Raw genomic sequence first — 16,827 nt, forward strand, 5'->3', positions numbered from 1 at the left:
CTACTCATGTTATATAAGAAATTGCCAGGGCATACCTAAACTTTTAGGGGGGCTCAGCCCACCAGATGTATTCTCAGATTTTCCTGGTGGGGAGAACTAATTTAACCTCCATGGGGTTCCTCAAAAGGCCCACTGTGGAAGCCTTTTTCCCCTGCGTGGATGGTTGAGGAATTTCCAAAGAGATGCTTGGCATTACATTTTCAGTCAGTATTTGGCTACTCTCCTTTGTAAATATCAGGCAAAATGATGGCCTCTATCAAAGGCTTAAAAATTCCAGCACCAAAGTTTATTTGAGAACCCTTTTTCTGGATAATAGCCAGCCCTAAAAGCAAAGATGATACTTTCTCTCTCTTTTTCAAATATGTCCTTGCAGCTGCATTTTCTGGTAATCAAGGGCTTAACCAGAATGCAGATCCTGGCTATTGACTATTGACCCTCCCTTAGAAATAGGGAAACTCATTTTGGGGGATTTGGCTCCTCCATTTATTTTACCTCTAAAATAATAGAGTCCAGCCCAGGAAAATCAAGTTTCTAGATATTTCCTACTTCCTCCTAATCCTGATTTTGCATTTGAAGTAAGCTTGCAAAGTGTTGCCTTGAGTTGTGACCTTCTCTTTTGTAACCTAGAAATTTTACAGTCACGCCCATAGTTTAGGTATTGTTACTGTTGTACTGTGCTTTGTGATTATAATTATTCTTTACCTCTGGCTAATTTTACCCCTATAAATTCCCTTGCTCAAAAAATTAAACCTGTCGCACTCTGCCAGAAGATCTGTTGACCCCATATACTCTGTGTGGTTTCATTATTTCATATTTCATATTTGGCCACTCATGTTACCTGTTTTTCCTCTTGTGAAGGATTGCTCCCCACTAGAGATGCTAAGACGCAAGATGCCTGCAGCAGAAATAATTTACTAATAAATAATTATGGCATATCCTCAGACCAGACACTTTATTTAATGAATTGTAAGATATGCCCAAAGTATATTTTGCACTAAAGACAACATCTTCAAACTGCCTTAATTGCCTTAAATCAATATGAAATCATCAGAAGCTTTTATATAAAACAAAAAATGTATACTATTTAATATGTTTGTATTAATGATATGCACATAATTTCAGGATGTAATGAAAAAATAATTCAGCCAGAAGCTGGAGAAATAGTTCAACGGGCAGGGGATTGTTTTGCTGGTGGTCAAACTTAGTTCAATCTCCAGCTCTCTATGTGGTTCCTTGAGCTCTATCAGGAGTGATTCTTGATAGGAGCCTGCCAGCTATAGCTCAAAAGCCAAAGTCAGTGTTTTATGAAATTATGCTGAATCTAAAATTAGTTATCCAAATATAAATTTTTATTTCTTGAGTGTCAATTACACTCACTATGTAGTTGTGGAAATCATGTCTAATGCCATGTATATGGTTATAATACCATCTTACCTCTTTCTTTACTTCTTCTTCATCTTCTAACGTCAAAGCAGCCAGTTGCTTAGCTCTCTGCTCCATCAAATTCACATATCGAATAGGGTTTGACAAAGCTTCAATCACATCTAAACAGAGAAGAGACATTTTTAGAAATGGTTCTGGAATGGAAATCAATTCCATTTGACTAAATTTTCATCCATTTGGGGCCGGGCGGTGGCGCTAAAGGTAAGGTGCCTGCCTTGCCTGCGCTAACCTTGGACAGACCGCGGTTCGATCCCCCGGTGTCCCATATGGTCCCCCAAGCCAGGAGCAACTTCTGAGCACATAGCCAGGAGTAACCCCTGAGCGTTACTGGGTGTGGCCCAAAAACCAAAAAAAAAAAAAATTTTTCATCCATTTATCTCTCCATGCATTTACTCATCAACCATCTATTCATAATCCATCACATATTGTCTATTTTTTCACTTATCAATTCATGAATCACTCTATCAAGTTTGGGAAATCTTGATGAAATCTTAGAAGTACTTATAAGGAGGTCATCTCTGAGAGTAAAATGACTTATTCCTCCTCTTAGAAATACCAGAAATTAGTTCCAGAAATGCCGTTATACCTATGCGATAAGTCTTAAGGAGTACATCATAACAGGAGACATTTCTCAAAAGAGAATGCTCTCCAGACTGCTGAAACAACCTAAATTTGGTTGTCTGAGTCTAAGTACATGTAACATTTCTTGTCTGAAGAGAGTCTGGAGAGATGTTGAACACATGATGCATTATTGAATGGGATAAGTACTCTAAGTTTCCAGATAGCTTTTGCCACTTAGTCTCATATGCTCAAGTTATTAATACCACAGGCATTTAAGTGTATAAGTATTTTTTGATATCTTCATAAGTCAACTTCTCTAAACTTATTCCATGAGTATTTATGAGTATTCCACTCATAAAAAGGATGCTTGAAAACAAATTCATTGCAGTCTTGGCTATAGGACTAGACAACATCAATCAAGTTCTGAGGCTGTAAGAGTAAAGTACACAATCTTCTCAAAACTTTCTGGGGAAATAAACTAAAATATGTGTCTTTGTTTTAAATCAAATTCTTTTCTTAAATTTTATTTTGTTGAAACTATTGTGATTTTACAAAGTCCTTTATAGTTGATTTTAAGACATACAGTAAATCGGGCAGTTCCACCACCAATGTCAAACTTCTCCACCAATATTTCCAGAGTGTATCTTTAACTATCATCTTTTGCCCTCTGGCCTGCCAGTACAACAGGCCCATTATAAGTTTGGATTGCTATAGTTTGGATCTCTTGATTTGTTGTTGACTTTGGCTAGGATATTTTGTTCTTTCCTTTTTTATTTCCACCAATGTATCCAAGACCATTTGGCCTCTGTGCCCCATCTTTTATATTTTTCCCTTTTTAATTTAATAGAAAAATACATAAATATGAAGTAAAATAAAGTAATTTGTGTCCCAACGTTCTATGAAAAAGGTGGAAGCCCTTTCTAAAAGATAAAAAAGGGGTGGCAGTATTTTGCATAGGTGCAGCAAAAGTTGGGGAAAATAGAAAGGAAAAACTTTTGTCCTAAAATCAGGGTGTCCCTACCCATGAAACATCCTGCCATAAGACCAACTATAGGCTCCAAGTATATTGAGATGTCTAAGCCCAAAGTCTTTCTGCACGGTCCCAGAAAACATTCTCCTCAATCATGCATGGTTGTTGCAGTCAGGTCTCTGTAACTAGAGATCTTGGTTTTTGCATAGATTTTTTTGTCGAAGTCAGAGTGGTCTTCAGTTTTCATCTCACCATTAGGTGGCAAGCAGTGAAACCTGCCCTGAAAGCAATTTGTTGCTGTTTCTAAGTCATCAGGGTGTCCTAAGAACTCTGGAGCAAGTTGGTGCCAGGGCAGTATTAGTGCCTACTCTGGTAGTAGTTTGATTCCTAGTACTGTTACAGAAAACTGGTTAAGATCAAAAGATGACATCCAAGGTTCAGGGAGGTGCACAGTTGATGTCCAATCAACTGAGGCCTAAGTCAAGTCATTATGTTCAGGTGTAAGGCTCAGTATAAAATTTAGGAGTTCATATCCCTATGAGATAAGAACTTCTTATTATATGTAAGATTTCTTTAATTTTAATGGGCCTTTGCATAAAAGAACAATGCTAGATACTAATGATGCATATGGGGGTACAAATAACAAAAATTTATTCACAAATTCTTGAGAAATTTCCATCCAAACATGCATATGAAAAATAAGGTTTAGTCCAACTTTCTTTCCTCTAGCCACAAAAATGTGGCTATATTTCTGCTGTAAATACCTCTTTGCATTAAGTTGTTTACCTGCATAGGTATCTGGGACATAGTCTTTCACCTCTATGTAGACAAAGACAGCTGGCAGCATCAAAGGCTGGTTCCTTTCATTCCTCAGAGAGACATAGTGATAGCCTGGAGAGTGACAATGATACTGCATATCACACATTTCTTTCACAGTGTTAGTTAGAATAAAGAACATTTAGTGTGTTTATTGTGCATAATTTTGGGTGAGAAATAGCTCACTGCTTTCTTACTTGAACCCATGGGTTTGAAGGATTAAGTGTTTTTCTTGTAAGACAAGAAAAAAATGTCGACTCAGATATTTTTTTCCTTTCCAGTGTTATTTTTTCCCCACAAAAGAGAAGTAAGAATGGCACATATTAGAATGTTGTTTAAACTTTTTCCCTGGTCCATAAATTCTTGACTTGTAGCTTAGTTTTGCTTTGGTCAATGAGACACAAATGATGTGGTTCACACATAACATTAAAATGCCCTTGCAGGGATAAATTTGTTTTTATGTCCTCCAATGAAGTGTCCTGAGAAATTCACATGGTGGAGATCACAAGCCCTTGAGCCAAAGTCCCTAAACAAACACATAACTAGCTTCTACTTAGCCCAGAGCATGACACTATGAGCTGAGCACAGTCAAACCAGACTAACCTAGACTGGGCATGAAGATAAATACTTGGAATACTTCACTGAATTCTCAAATATTTCATTGCACATAATTATCATGACAAAGAGGTAACTGATTTGACATGGTATCTCACCAAAAACAAAACAAAACAACAGAATTCCACAGAATAATCAAATTTAAGTAATCATGTAGTGTTACACAACAAAATCACAATGTACCATGTTGCTTCCTCAAACATGTTATAGCAATCATGTATAACAGGGTTGGTTATTACAAATTTAATAAAAATTATTCTCATCACACTATTTTTACCTGGCCGAATTGCTTGTACTGGTAGGATCCGGTGGCCAATAAATTTACCTCCTTCTTCATAAACTGCTATTCTCAAACAAGCCAAAGAAGGAAGAACTACCTGCAGGGACATTAAAACTCATGTTATTATAATAATTAGAAACATTAATAAAGAATTAGAAAGATTTACCAAATTCTAAAATTCTCTAGTAGCCTAACTGATCAGATTTACATTGTTGCTCTATAATTAAGATGGCTGTCAAAAGTATTCCAACTGGGGCCTCTTCTGCCCTTATTTTCCCTCCTTTGACCCCTGTGTTCTACCGTAGTTTTCCTAATTTTGTGCCATGAGGATGCATTTATGTGATTTTCACCTGTGTCCCATGTCTCTTGGAAGATTCTGGTGTTCTACAGAAAATGGGGCCCTGGTTGAAAAATGCTTTAAGCATATAAATGATTTAGAGCTTATAAGAGAAGAAGGCTAGCAAACCTTATCCATGGTTATACCCGTGTCTAAATGAGATCTTTTTTCAATGCAGAGACTTTTGACTTAAATATTCTGACTGTTGAAATAAAAAAGTATATTATGTTTGACTACAATAAGCTAGGCTATCCTATCACTATTTGTTCATTTACTTTTTTATTTTTTTAGATTTTTATCATAGTCAAAGTGAATTACAAATCTTTCACAGTAATATTTAAGGCACATAGTGACAATTTACTTTTCTATTTTATTTTCCTATCTTTTTTTGAAATAAAAACAGATTTTATTTGTAGGTACTGAGGAAGGGGATAGAGAGGATAAGGAAGAGAGAGTAAGGAGTAATGCATTCAAGAGAGCATGGGCTTCTCCAAATGCAGAAGAGCATGAGTACACAACCCTGAATGAATATAGGAAAGTCCGATTATCAAGAGCTAAGATGTGGGCAACATGTGCTCAAGCACCATGTACCAGGCAACACATAAAATAGTCTTTGTAGATATTTTGGCTAAAAACATAAAAGGATATGTTAAAAAAATGTCTACGCTGCCTTTTATTGGACTCTCTTGTGTGAAGAAAGTGCTTTTTTGAGGAAAGCAGAAAGAATGTAAAAGGTACTGTTTTTATTAAGAAGAGCCCAGACAGAGAATACAAGCTTCCAGACCTAAAATTTATAAGGAGTTTAACCTTCCCACACCCACACTTTCACAGAGATCTAGTATCCTGTATGTAAGAATTTCACTTTACCATGTCCCTAGCCTGATACTTTATTTACAGAATGTATACCTTTTCCCCCACATCCTTGGCTATCATATTTTTTCTGCTTTCTACTCTGCTTCATTTGAGACACAATGAAAAAGTACAGTGTGTGTGTGTATGTTTGTACGTGTGTATGTGTGTGTGCGCATATGCCAATGCACCAGAAATGAAATCTAGAGTCTTAGAAATGTGACTATTGCATTCTATTATAAACCATATACTGGGTCCTTAAAAGTGTTAATTTATCTCCTACAAGATGAAAGGATACTGTTTTTCCAAATGAGGCTTTTTAAAATGAATTGATCTAACATGCCAATCTAAAAATCAAAGCAAATAATTTACAAAGATCTTCACTAGTTTTCAAGATGGCTTTGAAAACACTATTTCCTTATAAATAGATAAATTCCCAAGTTAAGCAGTGAATAATTCATAATTCCCATTTAAAAGTTCTGGAATGTGGCTGGGATATGCATTTGACTTCATATTGAGAAGACAAACCAACCTTTTTGAATACAATAGGTTCTTCTTCCCAAACAGGATTCACAGCATTTCCTTGTGATGTCTTGGTCTTAAATGCCTTCCTCCTTGTGTCCACAGGCAAACCGAACATATCAACTTCCACATAAGTCCCAACTTTCTTATCAGAAAGAAATTGACCTGAAATAATCTAGAAAATAATTAAAATGAAACTTAATAAATAATAACAAGGGAATGGCTGAAAGAGGCAGAGAGACTAATGGTTAATAGTAAATTATTACAAAAATGGAAAAGAAATGAACAAAAATGTAAATTGTTTTAGTTTGAAATTTGTAGATAAACATTGAAACATTTGAAATTAGGATTTAATAAGACAGTTTTATAGCAGAGAATAATGAACAAATACATCAAGAGTTAATGAGATGATGCCATTTTGATCTTCAGTTCTATATTAAAGATTCATTTTAGAATCAACTTTTTCTAAAAATTTTAAAATGTTGTTAAACCATTACTTGAGCATTATTTAAAATGAAGTAAAAAGTGATTAAAGACAATAAATTTAACCATGTAGTAGAAATTCTAGCATTACATTTAAAAATGATTCTTGCTCAAAAAATTCAACTTGAAGAAGCAGAGGTAAATAGCATGCTATTCAAAGTTTTAGCATTCTTACACATTAACAACGTACAGTGCTATTGAGGAGTTACTTTACAGGCACATTGAAATAGAATGATTTCCAGGGTTTTCTAACAGCATTTAAAAAATTCTAGTGCTTTAAGCTCTGTAAACCGAATCTTAAGGGTCCAAAAGTTTAATAAAAGCAAACAAGATGCCTGGCTTAATATCAGAAGGTGGCAGCAAAAAGAAGTGTTGAGGAATTTGTGATGTCTGATTGGCAAAGAGTTTTCTGAACTCAAGTCCAGGTAAATGACAAAACCAGAGAAAATGGCAGTCATAGAATGTTGTCAGATGTTGACTGAAGTTAACTCCGTTAAATGCTGAATTGGACAAAAAATTTGAACAAATCAGAGAGCCATGAGGAAAAGTTTGTCTGAATTTGCCTTGGGACAATTCACTTCTCATGAATGCTCTATTTTGTCAGAGGAATCTCTAAGCCACAGTCTCTGTCTAATTTGAGATTTTACATGAGAATGGATTAAAGTACTTCTTTTATGTTCAAAAATATTAAGCTATGTAAATCAGGTGCACCAAAAATTTTGTATGCTTAAGATGGTTGATCAAGTAAAAGCCCTTTATTAGGTTAGTGACATTAGCCATCCTTATTATAATGAATAAAAAAGAATGTTTGAACAACCACTGAGTCTCAAGTCCTTTCTGGCATTATAGATAGCTATGTAAGAGAATCAAAACGTAAGATGTTAATTTAAAAAAAAATGAAGACATGAGTTAGTCTTGGCTTTATTTAGAACCACACTTAGGCAATACACAGAGATTTTATTTAATATTTACTTACTGATAGAATACCCTTTTTCCCTAAATTTTCTTCTTCCTTATTTTGGTGAAGCCAGGTAGTTTTTATTGAAATTTACTAAGAAAGATGTGAGGTGAGATAGAGATAGAAGTACGTATTTGAGAGAGAACAGAGGCTTCTCTTGACCAAAGTGGAAAGAAGCAAGCAAAGAAACAAGCTAGAGAGATACATATTCAAGGAAGAATATGGGCTTGAAGAACAAGCCTCTTTAATTTTTCTTAATGTAAATATTTTCCAAAAAATTAATGAGAGGGAAGAAGGCCTTAGTATCTTTTCACTGTGGATCACTTTCACGGTAATCTTACTATGGAATATTTGTTCCAAAAGAAAATCATAGTTACAGTAAATATCCCCAACTGATAGTTTTAGGTTCTTTCCTATGAAGAGTGTTGCTTAATTCCTTTATTAATTCCTTTATTCCCAGATTTCTAATGTAGATTTTCTTCTTTAAAATATATGTAGAATGAGAATACTTTGCTAATAATTTTATTTTATTTTTATACATACTATTAATAGACATGGTTCACTGATTTCTGTGGGCCTATTCTCAGGGACTGTTCCTTTTGGTCATCTTAATTCCTTTACAATGTGTTTTTGTATAATCCACATATAAAAGAGATCATTCTGTATTTGTCCCCCTTCTGTCTGACTTTACTCAACATGATACCCTCTCATTCCATCCACATAGCAGTGAATAATAGCATTTTGCTTTTCTTTATAGTAGCACAATTACATTGTGCTATGATTCACAGTTTTTTTTTTTTTTTTTTTTTTATCCACTCTTCTCTTGTTAGGCACTTGGGATATTTCCAGATTTGGGGCTATAGTGAACAGCACTGCAATAAATATAGGAAAGCAAATATATAATTTAAATACTGTTTGGGGGCTCTTGGGACAGATGCTAATAAGTGGAATTACTAGGTCCAATGGACATTTAATTTTTAAGTAGTTTTCCTACTTTTTTTCCATAGTGGCTGAAACAGATAACCACCCGACCAGAAACGGCTGAAGGTTTCTTTGCTCTCTACATCTCTGCCATCCCTGGCTATTTTGGCTTTTGTAATAAGTAAAATCATTAGTGTGAGGTGATATCTCACTGTTGTTTTGATTACCATTTCCCCTATAATAAGTGATAAAGTGCATTTTTCCATAGCCCTATTGACAGTCTAATCTGAGCATGTATCTGTTTGGTTCTTCTTCCCATATTTTGATGGGGTTCTTTGTCTTTTTTGTAAAGAAAAATATGTGTTCACCACATACCTAAACATACCTAACCCAGGATCTGTAAAGCACTTAGTTGCATTTTTTTTTCTTTTGGGTCACACCCAGCAGCACTCAGAGGTTACTCCTGGCTCTACGCTCAGAAATCACTCCTGGCAGGCTTGGGGGACCATATGGGATGCCGGGACTCAAACTACTTTCCTTCTGTATGCAATGCAAACGCCTTACTTACCTTCATGCTATCTCTTCAGCCCCCCATTTAGTTGCATTTTAAAGACTAAATTCTTTTTTAGACAAATCTTTACTTCTTATTTCAAAATATTGTAATATATGTGAACTTACCTTAACAGATAATGTGTTGGCCACTATGCCATCTACGATGCCTTCAGTAAATGGATCAAAATGCTTATCAGGTCTCCTCATGAACTCCGGCTTTAATCTGTAGCCACTCTTGCCATTATACTCATACATGCCCATATTTATTTGCATCGCCAGGTCTGAATATCAAAAACACAAGCTTTACTGTGATTGTATTTACATTTGTAGCAAGAAAGTCAGATTGTATAAACATTTCCATTGGGTACGCTTTCATCTTTCTAAAGAGACATTTATTCATTGTAGGAACTTAGGAATATCAGCTAAGATAAAAATATTGAGCTGTGATTGCTTTTTAAACTATCATTAGTTAATTTCTTAGGAGTAAAAAATCAAGTTCGATAATCATATTGGAAAACCTTTCTGAAATATATTGAAATGCCTTACATAAAGCTTAAGCTATTTTAAATTCCTTTCGTTTATATTTTGCAAAGATTTTTTTTATATCTCAATAGTGGATGCTATGATTTTTTTAGCTATAAGAAAATGATTTCTTTTTCAGATTATGCATTTTTCTGATCACTTACAACTTTATCCAGTTATATATCAACTCATGTCTAAGAGACATAGGTTGGGATTAACAGTTTTCCCTAGATTCGGTCAATGTGTGAAATAAATTACCATGTTAGTTGTAATTTTAAGGCATGAATCATCAGGAAACAGTCATTTTTTCATATTATTTGATCAAAATTTAACTCTTTGTGTGAGTAATAAAGAGGTGGTAATAAATTTTTTGAAGTTCCACTAATTATTTATAATTTGACTTTTATTTGTGGGGGATTGGGTCACACCCGGCAGCGCTCAGGGGTTACTCCTGGCTCTGTGCTCAGAAATCGTTCCTGGAAAACTCGGGGGCCATATGAGATTCTGGGATTCAAATTGGGGTCTGTCCTGTGTTGGCCAAGTCCAAAGTAAATGTCTTACCGTTGTCCTATCGCTTCTGCCCCTTATAATTTTACTTTTTAAATTAAATTTTAGTTATAATTTTATTAAGTTATAATTTATATGCATAACTATAATATCAATTTTAGAAAAAAGTACCCCCAATAATGGGCCTGAGAGATAATGGTTAAGACTTGCATGCAACTGCCCTGGTTTGATCAGTAAGTAACACCAGGAGGGACTGAGTACATTCAGGAGTAAGCCTTGAGCAGTAACAGTTGAAACTCAAACACTTCAGCCCCAAAATGTAACTCTGAAGAAAAAGGATCATAATATTTAATGATATTTATGATAATATTTAAAAATTAATTTCCCAAATACATAAAATTATGTGGAGCTAAGGTCTAACAGGGGCCAAGCAGAGGCCCATGTACTATCTCATCTACCCCTAAATTTTCCAATCTTTTATATTAATTTTATTAGTTTACATCTTTTTAGATAGTAATTATGTTTTAGGACCATCTCCAAAAATGATATTAGCAGATAGATTAAGTAGTCTATATTTAAAGTTATTCTCAGGGCATTACCTATATTGAAAAAAATTCCCAAGTTCTAGTGATAGGAAATACATTTTTATGAATTAGAAAACATTCTTGACACATGACAATTAAAATTCATGATCCTATACAGTATATAAACATGTGGATATATACATATATTCAATTTAAATAATAATACATGGAAATATGTATTTATAAAGCCAATAAGTACAGATCATAATCCAACAATTAATTAAATCTGAATGATAACATTAACAGTTTTATTTTTGCTTTCTCTTAACTTACTCATTTTTTTCAATAAATTGCATACTCTTTTATTATTTTTATTTATTTTATTTTTTGGTAAAGTATAAAGCAGGAATCGAACTTGTATCCATCCCAGGTCGGCTGGGTGCAAGGAAAATGCCCTACTGCTGTGCTATGGCTCTGGTCTCCTAAATTGCATAATTTTTAAAATCACAAAAGCTATGCTTGAAAACATTTTGAGAATGAAGCTGAAATAAATATTTGCTTGTAAATAACTGATGGCAAACCAAAAATTAACTGTTATGGGCAATAATATTTCTTTGGGGTGGAAGTCCCAAGAGGTTCTCAGGGGATCTGACATCAGTCCTGGTGATACTTGGGTAACTAGTTAAATGATTCAATATTTGGTTAATTGGTTCAATACTTGGACCCAAAGATCAGGCGCTGCTCAGACACTGCAGTGCTGGCAATCACCAGAAATACTACTTCTCTGAGGCCTCTGGAGAAGTACAGGTAGATGCTTAGGATATTACACAGTGTCAGAAATTAAACCTTCCTGGGTTGGGTTGGGCATGCGTGACCTAATACTGTAGTATTTATTTCCCAGGCCCTGGCACTACTATTTCTTTTCCTGAATTTTACTTTACTTGTTTTTTAAATCAAGCCTTGCAAATTTTCTTTCTCAATTGCATGGGCATAGTTTTTGGATACTTGGACGTGAGTCATTATAACAAAACAAACAGAAATCAACAGTTCTACTCACCTACTGTCTGGAAATTAAGGGCAACCATTTGACAACCTGCATTCCAGAAGAGCTGAGGCATGTAGTTGGATGAATCGACACGTGTTCCTTTTGGATATATCCTACTAAGCTGCATTTTGTTATATCTGGACCATCATGTTAAGTAGTGAATACAAGTATAATTATAATTTGTTAATTAATTTTACAATTTTTTTTCACTGGAAAATAAAGGAAATAGCGCTGATCTCATTGGGCTAGTGGATGAGGGAGGTAAATAATAAATAAAAACATTCTAAACAAACAGGACACACATGCTTTTATAGTACAAATGCAGCATCAACTTTGTTAGATCCTGGTAGGTGGAAATTTAAGGAAGGAGGTAAATGATTAGAGTCGAATTTAATGTGATTTTGTGGCAATTAATAAGAACAGGCTAAAAGACATACAAGGAAGTTCAAGTGTTTTAAATCCTGTGAGGGTGATATTATGTTTGGCAGAAATAGTTAAAGAGAGTTATATGGCTATTTTTTAAATGCACTCTGTTCAATTTTCTTAACCTTCTCTGGGAATTGTATTTGCCAAGATTGTAGTGCTCTTTATGATTATATATATAACACAAAAGGTTTTGACCTTGGTTTGAATTTTGATTTCTACCATCACTAGTTTTTCAATCTGTGAACCGTCAAGCTATTGGAAACAACATGTCATGTAAACATTACTGACTGGTCTTATTGCTGTTAGGAAGAGTTTAGCTAAGGTTCTGAGTTAATCTGGGCATGGTAGGGTGAGTTGATGGTGGTGGTGGTAGTTAGGTCAAATAGAAAAGAAATTTCATTCTTTCTTTCTAGTGAAATATAGGACAAATTATTTCATTTTCTTAGTCTCCCTTTCTTTATCTGTGCAATAGATGGACCAATATACCTCAAATGACTATTGTGAGGATAAAAACATGGATTAATCCAAAGCCTTCCACATGTTAAAGATGCATTATAGCATGAAACCAGAAACTCATGGTTCCTGATGATGAGCTTTAAAGATAAATTATGAATTCTGGAACTTGTTTCATTGTTTAGAACTCTTTGGATCTAGTATTTTAAGCTTTGGCTTTATGAAAAAATAGAAGATATTTTTTATTTTATTTTTGTTCTAGATGATAATAAGAAAGTTTGTTATAAAAAGTATCAACAAAAAAGTATTAACAAAGTCATTACCAGCAATACATATTTATATTCTTTTTATCACCATCTCCCTCTCAAATTTTTTGCCTGGACAAACACTACAAGGAAAAATATGGAACTTTAAGGTTCATCTAAATATAGGCATACACTTATTCGTTTTACAAATGTTATATCTGCATAGTATGCAATGCAGTCTAATGCACTGTCCCCCAAACAAATAACACACCAGAAGCAGGTACCATTGTTTATGTTTTAAACATGAGGGAATTCAGAATGAAGCAAACTACCAAAAAAAACAAATTGCTTGAGAGAATAAAAATAACCTTAAAATCTGGACTTCCTTTACTCCGAGGCCAGTTCTGTCTTTCACACAAAACATTGTGTGTGACATCCAAAACTATTTCTTACGCCTAGGTTACAAAAGTAAGCCATTTTATAGATTTCTCTTCACTAAGAACAAAAATATATCAACGAGCATATGATCTTAGTTGAACTGATTCTATAGCCATTCGCCGAATCAAGGATACTCTACAAATTCCACGGGAGTCTTCGTTAGTTGTTCAAGTCCTTTGGTTTCCACGAAGGAAGACATTTCAAAGCTTCTATTTCTTTCTGATTTAACAACAGAATTAGGTGAGAAAAATTGACATTGTAAATGTGACAAAATACATAAATATAATATATAACATAACATTTTGATGTAACATATATTAGAATACATAATGTAACATTATAGTGTAACATATAGTATATAACATAACATTATAATTCTACATATATTAATATATAATAGAACATAATATATAAATATTGGTAATATAATAAATATAGTAACATAATACATATTATTTATAAAATATAAAATTAAACATTAATATATTCAGTAAAATCGGGGTCATTGTTCCTCCCTAAAATGGTGATATCCCATTTTCTTTTTCTAGCCATCTACTTACAACAAAAGTTGAGCCTTTTTGTCATCTCTTTAGATATTATGTGCCTGGTTGTGCAAGTTAAGAGCGTGGTTGATTTAAGATGTGGCAAAGAACTTTAATTATAACAATGATAGCTGTTTTGTCAGGAGCTGAGACTGTAGGAATCTTTGGTGGGGAGCCACTCCTTGGGATTATCAAAGACCCTAGAAGTGTTGCTGCAGATCCTGATTTTCTTTAGATTAATATGGCCTTGGCCTTGGTTTATACTCTTTTGGTTCAAATAACTAATGTGTCATAAGAACCATGTCATTTCAAAGAAGAAGTATCCTTGGAAAATTTTCCAATCTGATGGCCTCCTTTTAAGATTAGATAACAGAGAACCAGGGAGGTGAATGTGCCAAAGGTCTTACTGTATTAGAACATAAGAATATGTTTTGAAAGTGAAATCTAAGCTTCCAATTAGTATGAGGGGAAAATAAATAAGGTTATCTCATTTTAGAATGGGACAATCAAACAATTCTTCATCTTCTTTAAAATTAAAGTTGAAAAGGTTACATATAACAATAGGAAATTTAATATATGGGTAGCTAGATAATTCTCAGTTTTAATAAACTTAATTTCCTTTGAGGCCTTTTCTTTGGACACCCACTTTCTAAAGCCCCTTTCTTTTCCCTGATTATTCTCACACTGCATTTTCCATTCCCTCAACTCCCCCAATTCTGAGGGCGAGATTTCTTTGGGTAAATCAAAATGACATATTATTGTGACTAATTATTTAAACCAACTGTTAATTAAAACAAAGTCATTATAATAGATGCTTTGTACATTTGTGCAGTAAGTTTAAAATACAAAAAAAAGTTATATAAAATACATGGATAAAAATATTGTATATAAATCTTTGGTTGATGCTACTGTCATCAGAATTTATAGGAATCTAAATCATTAGTGCTCTTTTTACTTTGCTCCTAGTCTAGAAGGTTTTTACTGTGGAATTAGGAAAACTCATTTTATAACCAAAGAAAGTAGGCAATGGTAATAAAAAGAATAACTACTTCAGAATGTTTCAAATAAAACAACTTGTGGTATAAAGGGGGAAAAGCATGGGCAATTATAGGAAAAATGTTGAAATATTTATAATTAAGCTATTCAAGGAGTAAAAGTCTCTGTTGTGGTGTTCCAAATACCATATGTCATCCCATTAAGACTATTTAGGCAAAATTATACAGAAGTATATTATGCGAAGTTCTACACTTTTGTATACCTGTGAAAACCATTCTTACTGAGCAATTTCCAAGTTTAGGCAAACATTTAGTTTTTAAGAACACATACTTATAAGGAGTTAAAATGTCCCAAGAAATCTTTTAACACTTCATGCAACTTTAAGGGTGGTTTCATTATAAGGCCCCTTTTTACTCAAAAGAGAAATAATAATTTTATTTTCACGTAGTTTGAATGTCAGGTTAGATGAAGGAAAATAAAAGTGAGATGAGGATGATTATATGATCTCCTAAATACATTAAACAGATAAACAGAATGTAGACAAATGGACATGCAGGTGAATTGACTGGTTCTATTTCTAGCTATAAGGGCTATGCATATGGCTGCTTCTCTTCTGGAGGATGAGAAGATGTTTATTACAAAACTGTCTTTTACATAATCAATATGAGATCAGTATTTCTGCAGGCAAAAGTTCAATAGAAAAACTCTTGATTAGTTAATAAATACTTTATCACAGGGTAGTTATATATATTTATGTATAAAACATGAACATATACAAACAAGTTAGTTAACCTATGTTCTTAATGAACATGTTAGCAGCATCAGTTTTATTAGGTTGCCTTTTTCTTAGGGCGGCCTCATGAACTGTGTTTAAAATATATTCATTATAATCTACACTACAACTTTTTTTCCCTCCAGGGAAAACTTACTTTTTGAAATTTCAAATGACTCAAACTTGACTGGCTGAATATAGTTTACAAGGTTGGACATCTCTTCTGTGGCCATGGCCTCACTCCCAGCAGTCCCCTGGAAGCAAGAATAAAAATAAGATTCCCAGAACGAGGGCTATTATCGTAGGACATATCACAGAACCCAGAGAGCAGAAAATCATCCCTCCTTTCCTGAAATATATTGCCAAGAGATAATTCAGCACAGAAGAAAGAAGCAATGCCTGTTATTAAGCAAGTTGGGGAGGAAAATATGGGACATGGGGATGCACAAAGATTGAGAATAGTCCAGGACTTCAACAGCCCCTGAGAATTTGTTAGAGAGCTCTCTCCACATTCTGAGCTTCCTGAATCTGAATCAGAAATGTTAATAGGCATTCATATGCAAAATAAGGTTTAAGAGGCACTGAACAATTTGTGATCAAGGGGAGTATGAATTCATAAATGAGATCTAAATGAAAAATCAAGATGACCACAATGGGACTAAAATACTTTTCAAAAAAAATGCCTGTAGAAGCAGATTGGTTGAATAAATGACTTTTTTTTTTTTTTATAAATTCCTTCCCTCCTATCTTAGTCTCAGTGCATCTATTAAATAAGAAATATAGTATCATATCTAATTAATTCATTCAGATTCTAGAGTTAACAGGCCTTTTAAATCTGCCACTAGAAGCAGTACCATATTAGATAAGTTACTTAACAGTTCTACATCTCAATTTACATTAATTGCACAGAGATTTTTAATAAAGAGGAAAGCCACTAAAATTTGGTATGGACAGACATTTTGAGACTGATTAAATATTTCTCCCATGCTTAGACAAGAGGTATTATGAAGACAAGATTAGATTACTTTAGAAAACGCATGTGATATTTAG

The 16,827-nt window shown here is 33.9% G+C and overlaps 1 protein-coding gene across 2 annotated transcripts in view; it reads right to left on the reverse strand.

Annotated features, from left to right (window-relative positions):
• PLCB1 (phospholipase C beta 1) overlaps positions 1 to 16,827 on the reverse strand; it is a 795,638-nt gene that overhangs the window by 155,622 nt on the left and 623,189 nt on the right. For both annotated transcript variants that reach the window (XM_049779135.1, XM_049779136.1), the window contains exons 16-23: positions 15,935 to 16,031; positions 13,602 to 13,686; positions 11,918 to 12,042; positions 9,434 to 9,588; positions 6,404 to 6,568; positions 4,683 to 4,782; positions 3,761 to 3,865; positions 1,435 to 1,544 (exon numbers count right to left, since the gene is read on the reverse strand). In XM_049779135.1, the coding sequence (XP_049635092.1) occupies positions 1,435 to 1,544; positions 3,761 to 3,865; positions 4,683 to 4,782; positions 6,404 to 6,568; positions 9,434 to 9,588; positions 11,918 to 12,042; positions 13,602 to 13,686; positions 15,935 to 16,031 (942 nt within the window). The remainder of the gene's footprint in view (positions 1 to 1,434; positions 1,545 to 3,760; positions 3,866 to 4,682; positions 4,783 to 6,403; positions 6,569 to 9,433; positions 9,589 to 11,917; positions 12,043 to 13,601; positions 13,687 to 15,934; positions 16,032 to 16,827) is intronic.

Source organism: Suncus etruscus, chromosome 9 (assembly GCF_024139225.1).
Source record: "Suncus etruscus isolate mSunEtr1 chromosome 9, mSunEtr1.pri.cur, whole genome shotgun sequence".
In the NCBI taxonomy this organism is placed as follows: Eukaryota; Metazoa; Chordata; class Mammalia; order Eulipotyphla; family Soricidae; genus Suncus; species Suncus etruscus.